The sequence below is a fragment of the Lactuca serriola genome, chromosome 2, assembly GCF_051521515.1.
Source record: "Lactuca serriola cultivar US96UC23 chromosome 2, Lser_US96UC23_V15, whole genome shotgun sequence".
Lineage (NCBI taxonomy): Eukaryota > Viridiplantae > Streptophyta > Magnoliopsida > Asterales > Asteraceae > Lactuca > Lactuca serriola.
Genome location: NC_136409.1, coordinates 131,851,793 through 131,868,557, shown reverse-complemented (window position 1 = coordinate 131,868,557; position 16,765 = coordinate 131,851,793). Strand labels below are relative to the sequence as shown.

General features: G+C 31.3%; 1 protein-coding gene and 1 pseudogene across 1 annotated transcript; both read right to left on the bottom strand.

Moving 5' to 3' along the window:
• Positions 1–2,426: 2,426 nt before the first annotated feature.
• LOC145086806 (protein LEAD-SENSITIVE 1-like) lies at positions 2,427–3,600 on the bottom strand. The gene is made up of 3 exons (XM_079024645.1): positions 3,473–3,600; positions 3,308–3,381; positions 2,427–3,106 (listed from the first exon to the last, which is right to left on the bottom strand). Exons 1-3 carry the CDS (start codon positions 3,490–3,492, stop codon positions 2,535–2,537), a joined length of 666 nt encoding a protein of 221 aa, XP_078880771.1. The 5' UTR covers positions 3,493–3,600; the 3' UTR covers positions 2,427–2,534.
• A 4,118-nt stretch (positions 3,601–7,718) lies between these two features.
• On the bottom strand, positions 7,719–10,111 carry LOC145089580 (uncharacterized; annotated as a pseudogene).
• Between the last annotated feature and the right edge of the window lie 6,654 nt (positions 10,112–16,765).

Sequence of the window (16,765 nt, the reverse complement as noted above, 5' to 3'; positions counted from 1 at the left end):
GAAAGCAGTTGAGTATTTCCAAACAGACGAACACAAAATTGCTTCAGAAAGGAACAAAAAAATCCGTGAAATGCAAACAAATGTGAATCGTGGGGGGTCGAGCTCGTATAGTAGTACTTGTTATAAGAAGGTAACGTACGATACATGTAATTATTTATTTAAAATATAATCTAATTTTTAAAGTTAAACAGAACCTTAAGAGAGCGGAAACGTTTCACAAAGCTCATACCTATAAGAATGATGTATTTGTTACTGCTGAGGAGGAACAACAATATTTAACTATTTATTTATAATTTTATCATATAATTAAATGTTTATTTATACTTAATTGTTACTCACTTTTGGAAGTTACAAAATCACTTAGTTGAAGAGTTGTTACAACAAACTCAAGGTGAAAGTCAGTTAACACCTGCTCAAGAAAGAACTGCGTTTGAGAAAGTATTAGGAGAGCGACGTGGCCATATTAGAGGCATTGGCCGTAAACCTTCTGCTCTCCCGCCGATTCCACAACCTTCGCAACCATCACCACAGCCATCACAACCATCACAAGTAAAACAATTTACTTTGGTTTTGTGGTGATTATTTGCTAAAAGGTTTGGTAATTAGGTTTTTGTCCCAAGTGCAAAAAATAACAACGTACTTTGGTTTTATGTATAAGTTTAAAAATTGCAATCTACTTTAGCATAGTAAAATGCATGTTGATTTGGTAATTTTGGTTTTGTGGTGATTATTTGCTAAAAAGTTTGGTAATTAGGTTTTTGTCCCAAGTGCAAAAAATAACAGCGTACTTTGGTTTTTTGTCTTAGTTTAAAAATAGCAAGATACTTTAGCATCGTAAAATGCATGTTGATTTGGTAATTTTGGTTTTGTGGTAATTATTTGCTAAAAAGTTTAGTAATTAGGTTTTTGTCCCAAATGCAAAAAATAAAAATGTACTTTGGTTTTTTATCTTAGTTTAAAAATAGCAATCTACTTTAGCATCGTAAAATGCATGTTGATTTGGTAATTTTGGTTTTGTGGTGATTATTTGCTAAAAAGTTTGGTAATTAGGTTTTTGACTCAAGTGCAAAAAATAACAACGTACTTTGGTTTTTTTTTGTCTTAGTTTAAAAATACCAATCTACTTTAGCATCGTAAAATGCATGTTGATTTGGTAATTTTGGTTTTGTGGTGATTATTTGCTAAAAACTTTGGTAATTAGGTTTTTGTCCCAAGTGCAAAAATAACAACGTACTTTGGTTTTTTGTCTTAGTTTAAAAATAACAATGTATTTTGGTAGTTTTTGTTTATATTTGATAATTTAACTTATAAGTTTATATATGTTGTCATTAATTATGTAGTTGGAAAATCTTCGTGCAATGCTGAACGACTAGACATGTAGGGATGGGCTGTATTCGTTTTTTCAATCCCAAAATAATCGAGGAAACGATGGGAACGAAGATGATGGTATGTAGGTGAAGATGGGTTTTATTTGCATACGTTGTCACGCTTTGCTACTTGGTAGATTGTAAAACTTTGGTTGTTTTTTGTAATTACCGGCGACACTAATACCGGACAACATTATTACTTTTTATATTTAATCGGATATTATGATTTTTGATATTTAATTAATTATAATCGGAAGTTTGTTTTGTAATTAGCGTCGACACTATTATTTTGTGATATTTAATCGAATATTGTTATGTAATTACTGAGTACATTATTACCGGCAACCAAAATCATTAATTACAAAAAAAAAATTAAAAAAATTAAAAAAATTAAAAACGAAAATTGTAATTACTGGCGAAAGATTTATTACCGGCGACATGGTCATTAGCGGCAACACGGTCATTAGCGGCGACATCTATCATTAGTGGCGACAAGTTCATCAATAGCGACAAAGTAGTAGTGGCGACTTATTACCGGCGACGCGTCGCAGCTATTACTATTACCGGCGACAACTTGACTTATTATCAGCGACTTTTGTCGCCGCTAATGATCATTTTCCTTGTATTGTATAAAAACGAAGGTAGTTGAACCATTCCCCCATCCAGTTCTCGGCCCAAACGGTTCGACCGTCCTGTTCAAACAGGATTTTAAAACATTGAATAAGAGATTTCAGCCCAATAAATACTAGTATCTTTGGTGTTGTCGCTAATAGTGGTTGTCGCCGCATAATGCATCGCAGTTATTGCATTATGCATGGCCATTATTGCTAATATTTCCTGCACTGAAAGTCAATACGACTTGCTATGTATAACTCTATCGTTCAAAAATCTAGGAGCTAGTAGAACTAACAAATTGTAGAAATCCAAGTGAAGTCTTTATCAAGTCCGACTTCATTAATCAGTTACGTATTTCGTACCTCATTTGTATACAAACTCAAATTCAAACTATAAATTTCTCAATAAAATCCCTTTTTACAATTGTTTTGTATAAGAATCACATCAAGCAATTGCTTTTAAAGTTTTATTCATTATGCTAACAATTTAGCCTGGAGCAGGTCTTTATGTAAACAGGAAAAACAAGACACAACAAAAGAACAACCACCAATACTAGCTAACGACATCGCTCTTCTTACCAATATCATCAACATATCGATTAACACAATATGGAGCCACACCCGATGCCTTCACAAGCTTAAGACTTGAAGAAAAAACAGCCTCCAAGGGTTGACCAATAACCGAAGCCATCAGTCTACTTGGACTCATAGTCTTTTTGTCAGAAACAAGACGCCCCGTTTTGCAATATATCGCAAAGTGTATACAATTGTTCTTTAAAATATTATAGCAACCAAACCCATTCTTAACGAGGTAATTTGCTCGGTGGATGACAGTTTCCGGTGGGTCTGAGGCGGCGAGAGTACAGGTACCACCACGGGGATTTGCAAGAAACACGACAGGGTTGACTGAGTATTCAAAACGATAGAGGAGTCCACCATTGAGGAAGCAGTTCAGACAAGAGGTGATAATTCCGTTGCTAATATCGGTATGATTACATGTAGGACATGTGACTAGACGTGGTGGTGGCATTGAGCTAATAATGAGGACATCGAGACCTGTCCCTGTTCCTACTTCTTGACCTAGCCTCGTGAAATGAACAACTTTATCGTCTCCCAGATAGACACCTGTAAAAAAACGCGATTCGTTAAACCATGTAAATAATCAAATGAAGATCACATAAACAAAACATGTTTGTGTAAAAGAGAATCAAATACGGAAGGAAGAAAAAGATATTGGAAAGTAGGGTTTGTAACTAGACAAAATAACGCATATTAAAGAGAGATAGATGAAGAAAGAAAAACAAGCAGTAAAAAAGAGAGTAAAACCGTGATGCGCATAAATATATGCATGACGCCATGAATATATATGATCTCCTGGTTTAAGATTCTTTTTATCCAATCTGCATTGCGAAAATCAAGTTTCTTTAACAAGTAATTCACACAAATAATCATGTGAAGCAAAAACTGAAAGTTATCGAAGAAAATATTTACCTGTTCGAGAGTAGCCCCATCTTTCTACTGTAAGTGATGATTGATGATGGTGAAGCCCCTTGAAGTTTATTTAGTTTAGGTTTCTATTACGAGAGCAAAAGTATGGGAACTGTATTTGATTTGCTATAATTTATATCGTTTCTAATTTAATTGAAAGCAAGTATTAAAATAACTTTTATATTTTTATTTACTTTTTTGAATTAAGATATATGTATGATTGATATTTTTTCGAAGAAACGTTTAGTTGTTATTTTAAATCTTTATTGCATGTTGCAAGCTTTAGGTGCCATATTTTAAGTATTTTTGTTATTATTATTCTTACAACAGGTTTTTTTAATAATTTCATGCCTGATTCAACTTTTTCTTTTTTTGCCATATAGTCTTTAAATTATTTAGACTATTTTTGTTTGGTTTCTTTAAGATGAATTTTCTATCATTTTTAATTTCTTTTATATGGTTAAATGACTTTTCTATCTTTTCTACTTTATTATATGTTTTTAATTAATTTAAAATATATATATATATATATATATATATATATATATATATATATATATATATATATATATATATATATATATATACATTGGCCCCACCTGCAACTAAAACACAGACAAATCAACTTTCTCAACAACAAAAATACATCATGCCTTGCGGTTTGTTAGTGGTTCACTCGCACAGAGCTTCTGATTTCAAAGAGTTCTTTTGAATTTAGAGACAAATATATAGCAACGGTTTTGGTATTTTCATAAAATATATTTTATTTGTTATTATTAAAAACTAACAGTTAGCTATATATATAATGTAACATTTGGTTGCAATTGTAAAATAATTTTAACTAGTAAAAGTCGGTATGAAGCACTGAGACTAAATGGCTGATGTTTTAAAGTTTTGGTTAGTAACTAATGTGGAAGATTCAGATCACATTCTAGTTAGGTGTCATATTGCTGCTATCACACGTAAATGGATTCTACGGTGGTGCGGGATTAGTGATCATCACTTTGCTCATTCATGTGAACTTCACGATTTTGCTGCATCGTGGGGGCTATGCCCCAAGAAACGGAAACTATTTTTGACCATATGTTATGGCATGTTCTAGTGGATATAGAAAGCTAGGAGTATGAGGATATTCCAAAATGCCAATATATCTCCTACTAAAGTTGATGATAATGTCATCGCTATGGTGTTTCTTTGGTGTAAACATAGGGGGATAAAGAATGATATCAAATGGGTAGATTGGGTAGTTTCTCCCTTTTTATGTTTGTAATTTGCTAAAAACTTTCGTTCTATTTTTTTATGCCCTACTTAGCATCTTGCTGGCTGGATTCTTTATTTAATCTTATTTGTCGTTTCCAAAAAAAAAAACTAACGTGAAAGATTTAGAGGTCGGATAATATATATATATATATATATATATATATATATATATATATATATATATATATATATATATAACACTTGTATGTTGAAGAAAGTTTGTAAACTAAAAGGGGACGGAACAGAATTTCATAATGCAAGGGGCTTACATTATAATTATTTAATAACTTTATCTATAACAGTTATCTCTTTTTCTATTTTACCAATTATATATATATATATATATATATATATATATATATATATATATATATATATATATATATATATATAGAGAGAGAGAGAGAGAGTTAGGATCATATATAACCTATAAGTATTATGTGAATGTATGACTAAATATGGTCCAATTATTTTAAAATGGTATTATAGTAATTTGATTAATTATATTAATTACTATAAAATTTAAATCTATATAAATTTGGAAACGTAATTAATATATTTGATTTCGAATCCACCATTTTAGGACTTAGTCATTATTAATCTTTTTTTCACTCTAACCCTATATTATGATCATCAGCCTCCATTTTATCTTCATCGATCACCTCGTTAGTCTGTCCATATGATTTCATCTTTCGATCCAATGTCATTGACATTTTTTGATATAAAAAAAAACTTTAACAACACCATTTAAATAATCAAATCTAAGTGGGAAAAATCAAATTACACAATGTATCTCTACACTTCCAATTGCTTTCTCTATAATTCATCGTTACTTCATTGGTCCATATACTTTGATTTATGCAATAACTATAATATATATATATATATATATATATATATATATATATATATATATATATATATATATATATATATATATATATATATATATATATATATATATATTATTCATCCATTTCTTGTTATGAGAATTTAGCTTTCAATTTCAACTAATTAGAGTTCCATGGTTATTAATTCATTTGGAATAATATTTAGTACATTAAACGAATAATTGAGTTTCAAATTTGAGAATTGATTTTCTCAATTCACATAACTAATTATGTTGTATGGTTGTAATTTTATTATGAATTATCTTCAAATTATTTTTCAATTTTTTAATATTATGTGGTTGAATTATAAAATTTAATGTTCTAATCTTATTCTTTGCTACTCGACAACGATGAACAGTAGCTGATGGTGGTGGCTTGCGATGGCGAATTATTCTTCAAGAATTATTATAACTGTATAAAAAGATTTGGACAGTAGTTGATGGTGGTAGTAAAACAAAAAACTTATACATTATATTCTACAAGAATGTTTGAATTCTTCAAATTTATTTAGTGTTTATTCTTCAAGAATATTTATGCTCTTGTAAAAACATGTTCTATTTGTCAAAACTATGAAAATGTTATTTTTAACATTATCATCGTCAAAAAATAAATTTACAACTAAAAAAACTTATTCTTAAACATTTACATAATATATAAGCAAGCATATTTTATTTTTTTTAATATTTATTCTTAACTTTGTATCATGTTTTATGAGTATTACGTATTCGTAAAAGATAAACTAGATTATATTCTCATGTTCTTAAAGAATTTAATACGTAAATGTTACTTATTTGTCAATAATAGATTAGACCATATTCTCGTATTCTTAAAAAATTCAATATGTGAATAATTTTCAATACGCAAAAAGGTTATTATAAAATATTCTTAAAGAATACAAATAATCAATTTTCTTTTTATAAAAAAATAGTCAGGTTTTGTAATCATATCAAATGATAACGTAACTAATTTAAAATGTATAATATATAAATTGTTTTTTTAATTTTAATTAAAATTCATTCCATTCTCACTTGCCATAAATTATTATTAATCAATTTGATTAATTTATTTTAATTAAGTGTAATTATAATGTGAATGATTCCACATGTTAATACCATGCACCTTAAGATCACAATCTTTTATTATTTTCATCTAATGGTTAGAATTTGGTCATACATTCACACACTAATTACGATTCATATTTGATCCTAACCCTATATATATATATATATATATATATATATATATATATATATATATGGAGTTGCTAATATTTTATGTATACTATTTTTATATGTGTAATATAACTAGGAACAATTATTTTTTATATTTTTTATATCACAATTCATCTCATTAAGATCATATTATTACTTACACCTGCAAATTAACTTTTACCAAAAATGTCACACCACTATACAGAAAAAGGTAGCAAGAGTTTACAAATTTTGAATTACCCTAATGATGATTACTTTTTAAATTGTAGTTACTCAAATTATCTAAATTCTAAACATCCACACTTCTAATATTGACTAAAATTTAATTATTAAATAAATGAATGTAAATGATGTCATAGTAGGATTTGCAAATATTAAATTTCAAACCTACTAATTAATACATTAATAACCATATGAAAGTTTAAATCATGTATAAAGGGTAAGATGTGAAAATAATACAAAGTTTCTATAATGGTATATAACAGAAATGGAGTTAAAGTGTATAATATAAAATATGTTTATAAGTTGAAGGAGTTGAAATAATAGTTGTCAAACAGTAATTATAAATAAAGGCTTTGTGTTAGTATAACATAATAACACCATTAAAAAGGTTAGAGGGGGCAAACGCTTTGCCTCTGTACTAGCTCCGCCATTGTAAACTACCTCTTTATTTGAATCTGATGCATATCCATTCATTGTTGTCGTACAGGGCCGGCTGGAAGAATTTGAAGGCCTTGTGCAATTTAAGAAAAAAAAGCCCTAAAGCTTGAAAATTTAAAAACAATTTACTTAAAAACAAGTTAAGCAAAACAATTTTATTTTTTAGTTTTTAATTGCAAAATACATAAATTAAAATATCATTCAAAATAATACAAATAAAAATTGCGTTTACTTAAAAACAGTTATTCTTCTAATATTTGTTGAAATAAACTTTTCTATAATATCTTCATAAGTAACTTTATCCAAAAGGTTTCTCTCAATCGTCATCAAGGCCAATCCATTAAACCGTTCTTGAGTCATTGTAGTTCGCAAATAGGACTTCAAAATCTTCAATTTGGAAAAACTTCTTTCTGCAGATGCAACCATAACAGGAATAGTCAACATAATTCTATATGCAACAGTTGCATTAGGAAAACAATCAACTCGTTTTAAAAACTTGAGAATATCAATTGATGAAATTTTTTTCCTTAGGCAAAAGATGTAAAAGTAATTTTAACTCAATATATAGGTCCTTCGATCGATATCTGATTGTTCATCTTTCTTGAGTGAAGTTTCAAGAGATTTACAACAAGACTTTAAGATCATATCATCTAAGGAAACTAATTTTTCTAAATTAAACAAAAAACCAAATATATTATCATATTGTTGATATTGTTCAAACCTTGTAGTTAGAGAAGTAATTGCTTGATCAACAGTATATATAAAATAATTTACCCTAAAAGACTCTTGTTCGAATTGTGAAATATTAGAAGAAGTATCATTTAAAATCTCATCAAAATGTTTTTTTCTTTTATATTCACGCCTTTGACAAAATTTGGGATCAATTTCCATTTCCAAGGCAATTTCTTTTGTAGTTTGTAAAGCATTTAAAAAACCAATTTCTCTATATTCCTTAAAAAAAGAAATCAATCCATTTATTTTTTCCATAGCAACATCAATAAGCATATCTTTTGACTCCAATTGTTTGCTAATTAAATTAACAGTATTTAATATTTCATACCAAATTACTAGTGTCAATATAAACTCAAAGTTACCAAGTTCATTTTTTGCTAAGGAATTAGCTTCACTGCTTATTTTTGGATCATTATCACTTTTAGCTACTTGTAAAAAAGCTTGTTGCATATCAAAAATTTGAAATCTTATAGCTTTAACACTATCGACACGACTCTCCCAACGATTTGATCACAAAGATTTAGGAGTTAACCATTTCACATTATCTTTTAATATTTGTCATCTCTTGGTAGAATTGGCAAATATTGTGTAGATTCGTTGTATTGTTCCAAAAAAATCTTTAGCTTTACCACAAGTGATAGCCATATCACACAAAGCTAAATTTAAACTATGACACCCACAAGAAGTATAAAAAGCTCTACAATTTGTATCTAAAAGCTTTTTTTGCACTCCTTGATGTTTTACTTTCATATTTGATCCATTTCCGTAACCATGTCCACGCACATTATTAATGTCAATATCAAGCAAATTTAATTCATTTTGTAAAACATTAAAAACTCCTTGTCCGGTTGAATCATTTACTTCTAAAAAATCTAAAAAGGATTCTTCAATGTAAACACAACTTGACGAGACATCAACATATCTTAAAATCATAGTCATTTGCTCTTGGTGACTTATGTCGGGAGTACAATCAAGTATTACCGAAAAATATATTGCTTTTTTTATTTTTTTTAATAATCATAGACTTTATTTCGGATGAAAGCAAAAGTATTACTTCATTTTGTATACTATGCCCAAGATAATGTTTATGCATACAAATTTCATTTGTAATACGTTGAACATGATCATAAGAAACCATGTCAAACTCAGCCAACATTTCAATTAAGCCTAAACAATTTCCATTGTATTTTCATACAATTTCTAATTACTACCACGAAATGCTAGATTGTCTTTAGCAAGAAATTTCACAATAGCAATAATTCTCAACAAAACGTTTCTCCAACGAACTTTTTCTTATTCTAATTGTTTTTGAATCACATTATCAATAGTTTTATTTTTTTCTAATCTCAGACGCAATTCATACCAAGTATTTATATTTTTTACATGTTCAATACTAGTTTCATGCTCTTTAATTCTAGTATTAAGATGTATCCAATCCCCAAAACCCTTATTTGCTAATTGACCCTTTCCACACCCTTTTCAAAATATTTTACAACAAAAAAAAAATATTTTATCAATTTCTTTAGAATAAACAAGCCAATCTCTATCACATTTTCCCCATTTGGTAGAGTTTTAACAAAATATGTTGCAGAAAATATCCTTAAGTATTTATCTTTAGGACCTTTTATAATAGATAAATCTTTTTTAGGACCGTTTAATGATAAAATATTTATCATATTAGAATCAAGAGCATCCCAATTTCTTGGATCAAATATATCAAATGTGTGAAAATCATCGACATTATCATTAACATCAATATTATCATTACCAACTTCATTAACATTAGCATGATCAATATTAGCATCATCAACATCAACATTAGTATCATTAACAGTTTCGTTTTCACTTTCTTGAAAGTTTGGTGTTTGTTTCATAATAAACTTATGCATAGATCCTTTTTGTTTTTTATTATCTTCCTCAATTTTCTGTTTCTTTTTACGTTTTTCATATCCATATTCATATTTTTTTTAATCTAGGAGGCATCCTAAATTAGATAAAGGAAAGAAACGGCCTTATTTTCGATTTGGAGATTTCTTCTTGGTTCTTGATTCTCAAACCCAAGTAGTAAAGTATAACATAGCTGCAACAGAAAAAAAAAACATAAATAAAATCAACAAACTATATTACATTAACAAACATTCAAATCAGAAAACAAATAAGAAAGAATGAAACAAAATCAGATTTTTATGTACCTTAAAAAATCAGAAACTGATTTGTATGTCCTTTAAATATCAGATTTTTCTAGAAGCTTTTAAGAAAGAGAAATAAGAAACATATCATAACTTAGAATTGCAAATCATAACCAAAAACAATAAGAAAAAAAAAAACGAATTTTAATTACTTTTACCTTTAAAAATCAGAAACTGATTTCTAGTTCCTGATAGTGATTTTCGAAGTTGATATTTGTGAAAAAACTGCAACTTTAAACAAAAAATAACCAAAGAGATTATAAGAAACATATCATGATATCAAAGTATACAGATTTCAGAACAACAAACATAAACAAACAAGGAAAAAAACGAATATGATTTGCATTTGTTTTTACCTTGAAAAATCAGAAATTGCTTTCTTGTTCTGATTTTTGAAGTTGATGTCACACCCCAAAACCAAGAACGGCGGAAACGTTCCGGGGTGGAGGACGTCATGTACAGTATCACAACAGTGTAAAGTAGTAAATAAGCAACAACATCATCCATTGCATTATAAGTAAAGTTTTAATACATGTGTGTTCTTTCATTGTAATAAGACACCAAAATATACAATCAAAATAAAAGACGAGACTTGTCTGTGCTCCGTCTTCTCAAAACCTGGCCATCGTACCTATCTACTGGTGACCTGAGAATACAAGTTATTTTGAAAGAGAGCATCAGCTTAAAGCTGGTGAATTCATAAGTATTTAAGTGTCATTGTCTTGCTTTGAAAAGCTGTTTTGAATGTCATGTAAACCTTTAAATGAAAATGTTGGTATAAGTATGAAAAGCCCTAGAAAATCCCTTATTTTCTATTATTATGAAATGTAGTTTTCAACCAAGACCCGAGTGTTTTGTAAGTAAGATGATAGTTTTTCCTTTCTATTGACTAGTACTAAAGTACTTAGTCTAACTCATCATTTATGTGAAAGTATCACAAAATAAAGCAAACAGGAAAAAGCACTAATGTAAGTGTTATCACTGGGTACTAGGCCTAACACAACATCGCAATAAGCGAAATGAATAACCTAATGAACATCCAAAGATTGTCAAATTGTCCTCTGTAGCAGCAGCAGGTTGGAGGAAGGGTTAGTCCCGTAACTGACTCCTAGTATAAGTAGTAACCTTAGACATCCATAGATGTTCATCACTCACTGGTGCTAACAGCTGGGTTCCGGAATGGTTAGTCCCGTCTAGACATCCCATCGAACAGGGATAGGCAGGAAAATTTACACAGGAGGTACGAATAAATCTCCCTTGTAACTCTAGGTACAAGTATCCAGGTAAGTGAATACAGGATAATGCATCTATGTAACATTACTCATGTACGGTATTTATGTAAGCGTATTCAGATAAATGTATCTATGTAAACGTACTCATGTATCATGTAAGACTAGGTAAATGTACTCATGTATCAGGTAATGAACTGGTATAGACTCATGAATGAACTGACTCTTGTGTGATTCCTTGTAATAAGAATAATGTTTGATATCTTCTAACTATCCCTATGATAGTTAGCTGAAAGGTAATTGGTTGTTCATGTAGGTTTATACACCCTTGCTACACAAGAGTGTGGGAAACCGAATGAAGGATGAAACTATAACATCAATATATATATATATATATATATATATATATATATATATATATATATATATATATATATATATATATATATATATATATATATAAGAAACATAAGTGTAAAAGTATAGTTTGGTTCCAGAAGGTAAAAATATGGTTTTGCAAGATATCTAAGAGTTTTGAACAATAATTAAGAGTGACTTAATGTTATAAACATTCAAAACTAATACTTTTGTTATCAAGGTATTTTAAGATAAAAAACCATTTCATGTGTCACATTTTGAAGTATGTGAAATCTACTGGGTGAAAACACAATTATAAAATACATAAGATTGATTTAATAACATATTGTTTTCTACTTGTATTCCCCCCCCCCCCCCCCCCATTAAAGTATTTAAAATCATTTAAAACATTGATTAAGGGGTATGAACTCACCTGTAGGTGGTGGTTTGGGTGTACTAACTGATGCAGGATGGCTAGGTGACAAGTGAAGACTTGTTCACACTCACTGATCCTAGTTAACATATAATCACACATATATGTACCCAATTAGACTTTAAATCACTCATTGACAAAGTTAAGGCATCCCAAGGCATGTAAACCACCTTATATAAGTGCTACAAGCCACAAGGATTGCATCTAAGTGCTAAGGGACCTTGCCATTGTGTTTGGGGCTCAAGGGTAAACTCCCTTGGAGTTTACGGTTTTGGTGGTCAAGACCTAGGGAGTTTATGGCAGTAAACTCTAGAGTTTACGGTCGTAAACTCTAGTCTTAAGGTCCAAGTGTTGTTTTGTGGTTTAGCAAGCCTTTTGAAGCAAATCTACTAAGTGGTTTGGCCTTTGGAAGGGACTAGGGCAACAAAACACCTCTTTTGAGGAGTTTACGACCTAATGGAATTTTCCTTTGGGTTTACTACCGTAAACCCTTATGGAGAAGTGTATTGCCATTTTTTCAAGTCCCTAACACAATTAGGTAAGGGTGTGTGCTAGTTTCTAAGCCTAAGGAAGGAACATGGCCTAAATAAACACAATAAAGGGTGTTTACGGTTTTGGGAGATCCCCAAACCGTAAACACATGATCATGGCATTATTTGGTGTTTTTCATGGCTTAAACTCATCAAGGGAAGGTTCAAACATGCTAAGGAAGGTTTAAACATCCAACTAGGGCTTCGATTTGTGACTTAGGCACACTTTGGTGCCTTATATGGTGTTTACGGCCCAAGAACCTTCTTGGACCGTGAACACCTTGTTCCATGTTTTCTTGGCATATTTTCTTGGTGCTAACTTCTAATACTAACTCAATAAGACTCAAGGAGTGAAGTACTTACTATAAGGAAGCTTGAAATATGCTAAAAGTGTTGGAATAGTGTCTAAGTCTGCAACTATATTAGGCAAGTATTTGACCCGATTGTGCATGGTCCTTTTGGGTTGCCTTCACCATAGCAACTTGACAGGATGATTTATTATGAGAGAATAAATATTATTAATATATTATAAGAATAATAATATTGTTATTTGATTAATATAAGTCATAAATTAATTAGAATTAATTTGGTGACTTAAAGAGATTAATTAAATAAGAGGGTATAAACTGTCAATTGTTTGATAGTTACACTTTGGGCTGTAAATCCTTTATGGATAGGGTTGGACAAATTCTAGGGCTTAGAATAAGCCACAAATCGTCCAAGGGCTTATCTTGGAAAGGATTTGGATTGCTTTGAGTAAAAGTTATCCAATTAGGGTTTAAGGGTGAAACCCTAGGAGCCTTACAAGTATAAATAGACCCTTGGGGCAAGGGAAATCGACACCTCTGAAAAAGAAGGGAAACCCTGGCCGATTTCTTCCCTCTCCTCTCTCTCAAATCATCCTCTTGCTAGTTGGTGTTTTTAAGCCATTAGAGGAGTGACATTTGTGACTCTAAAGCTCCAAGAACAAGAAGATCAAACAAGTGTTTCAAGGTAAGCTTCTAACTCTGATTTTGTATTGTTCTTATACTCTATTAGCCATTAGAAGTCTTGGATTCAATGCATGTTTAATTAGAGAAATCTATATCCAAGCATTAGGGTTTGCATGTGCACATAGGAATGTTCATATGGCCAAAACCCATCAATGGTATCAGAGCCTAGATTGGTTTCTATTAAATTGATGCATGATTGTTTGTTTCTTGCTTGCAAAATTCGAATTTTGTGGTTCTGAGTCATGGACTCGGCGAGTCCCATGGTGGACTCAGCGAGTTGGCCTGACTCGGCAAGTCCAGTTGGGCACTCGGCGAGTCCGAGCGTCAAGAAGTGCCAAAATCGGGATTTTTTTGATATTTATCTTATGGAAACTTGCCTTTATCATATTAGATCAACCCTAATCCGATTTTTTGATATATATGACTGTAATCTTGATCTAATTGAAGATATTTATCAATTAATAAAATATTTAATTTCCTTATGTGATAATTAATTAATTATTTTGATTAAATTGGTAAATTATTAAGCAAGAAATCATTAAATAAATCAAATATGGATAATTATGGAATTAATTGTTAATTAAGATTATTTTTTATTTGATCCTCCATGTTTTAAATGTTTAAAACTTTCCCTCAAGTTTTGAAATTTATGTTTTGTGATTAAAAGTTTAATTTAGACAATTTTAAATTTCAAACCCTAGAATTTTACAAGTTTAAAAATTCAACCCTATACTAATATAATATTACAAGATTAATATGTATATATATGTATAACTAAAATGCTAGTCTTACCGTTAGTAGGCCTCATTCACGAAGCCGATCTATAAGGTGGGTATAAGGTTGTGACCTATAAAATGGCGCTTAATGGGTGTACACTCACACCTACCGCTTGCTTGATCGGTGGAGGGTCGTTAGCCGAACGGGTAGGATAGGGCAACCTCATCCTCTCATTAAAAGTATAATATGAAATACAAAGGAACTACATGTTTTTCAAAAATTTCCCAATCTTAGTTACTTTAGGAAAAGTGAATTGATGCAATCCCATTAAATTACACTTTGCACCCTTGCTAAGAAGTTAGTGGAGCGTGTGTGGTTTACCAGCACACTAATTGGTTCCAAGCAAAGGTGGCAAAGGGTGATTCATTGTTTATCATAGTTCGATGGAGTGTGTGTGGTTTACTGGCACATCGAATAGGTGATCATTACAATGAACGCACCATGTGAATTTGCATGGTAATTCACACCCGCTTTGTGATCCTCGGTATCCCAGTCACAAACAAGAGGGGCATATCGATATTTAAACATGCCATTGAAAAGTTTCAATGAATCTCATCTAAACCTAGGAATTCTCAATACATTTAGAACTTAAAGTTGTGTTTTGTGGTGGAGAATTAGTGAATCGTCATTCACTTACCTTCAAATTGTTTGCATGTTAGATTACAGCATCCCTTTTCTAATATGTAAATATTGTTGTTGGATCCTAGCCCTAATTTTCTTATTGGGTGATAATTAGGGATTCATATTCTAATCTATCTTTGTCCTTTCTATTTGTAGATGTCGAACACAAACAACGCTGTTGCTAGTTCATTCACATTGATGAGCCTTTGTCAAAAGGTGACTTTCGATGGGACGAACTTTAGCGAATGGATAAGATACATTCGCACGATTGCTCGCTATGAGGACAAGGAGTATGTCCTCGATGAGAAGCTCGAGAAAATCAACCCTGAAATCGCTACTCCGGCTGAGATGACCGCTTTTGAAACTCACGAGCGTGATGCAACGAAGGTACATTGCATCATGATAGCCACTATGAACTCCGAATTCCAAAAGTCCTATGAGGACATGTACCCGTACGAGATGCACCAAGACTTGTTGGAGAGATACCACCAAAACGCGAGACAAGAGCGTTATGAGATTTTCACTAACATGATTTCCACTAAAATGGGTCATGGAGAGTCTCTTACGGTGCACCTGCAAAAGATGCAAAGGTATGTCGACCGTCTTCGCAAGTTGAATGTTGACTTTGGGGAAGACTTGGCGATCGACATGGTGCTTCACTCTTTGCCTCCAAGTTACAATCAATTTAGGATGACCTACCACATGAACAAAGAAGAGGTCACCCTAAGCAAGATCCAAGGTCTTTTGAGGGTCGCTGAGAGCAACTTCAAGGACAATTATGTTGCACTAACTCCCAATCCACCCGCTGTTCCTGTTTTGGCTATTGGACAAGGAAGGGGAAAGAAGAGGAAGGCTTCGTCTAAGAACCATTGCAAGTTTAAACCCCGAGATGGTGCCTCTTCTAGTGGGACCAAAGTTGATCCTGCTAAACCCTACCCTAACCCAAAGGAGGCAGAGTGCCACCACTGCTACAAGATAGGACATTGGAAGAGAAGCTGCCCAGAGTACCTGCAAGCCATCATGGAAGGAAAGATCAAGCCGTCTTTTGCAGGTATATACACAATTAAATCTAACGATTCATCTCATGCTATTTCTTGGGTTCTTGATACCGGTTGTGGTTACCACATTTTTTCTAATGTGTAGGGACTAAGAAGAAATAGAGATTTGGAGCATGGAAGGATAAATCTAATCATGAGGAACCGAAGATCGTCGCCTGTGACCAAGATTGGAGTGTATTCTTTAGTGCTTAGGAATGGTTTATCTTTAGATTTGAACAATTGTTGCTATTCGCCAGAAATGGCTAGAAACATCATTTCATTTCATGGTTTGTTTAGACAAGGTTTTAGATTTCCTTTTAATAATGATAATGGTTCTATTTTGGCTTATCTAAATGGTGTCTTTTATTTTGAAGCAAT

Excerpts from the sequence above, each read along its gene's own strand:
- LOC145086806 (XM_079024645.1), bottom strand. The coding sequence starts at position 3,492 with ATGGGGCTACTCTCGAACAG. Across the intron at positions 3,382-3,472 it reads ATGGGGCTACTCTCGAACAG|ATTGGATAAAAAGAATCTTA; the intron begins GTAAATATTTTC and ends TTCGCAATGCAG. Across the intron at positions 3,107-3,307 it reads ATATATTTATGCGCATCACG|GTGTCTATCTGGGAGACGAT; the intron begins GTTTTACTCTCT and ends GTTTTTTTACAG.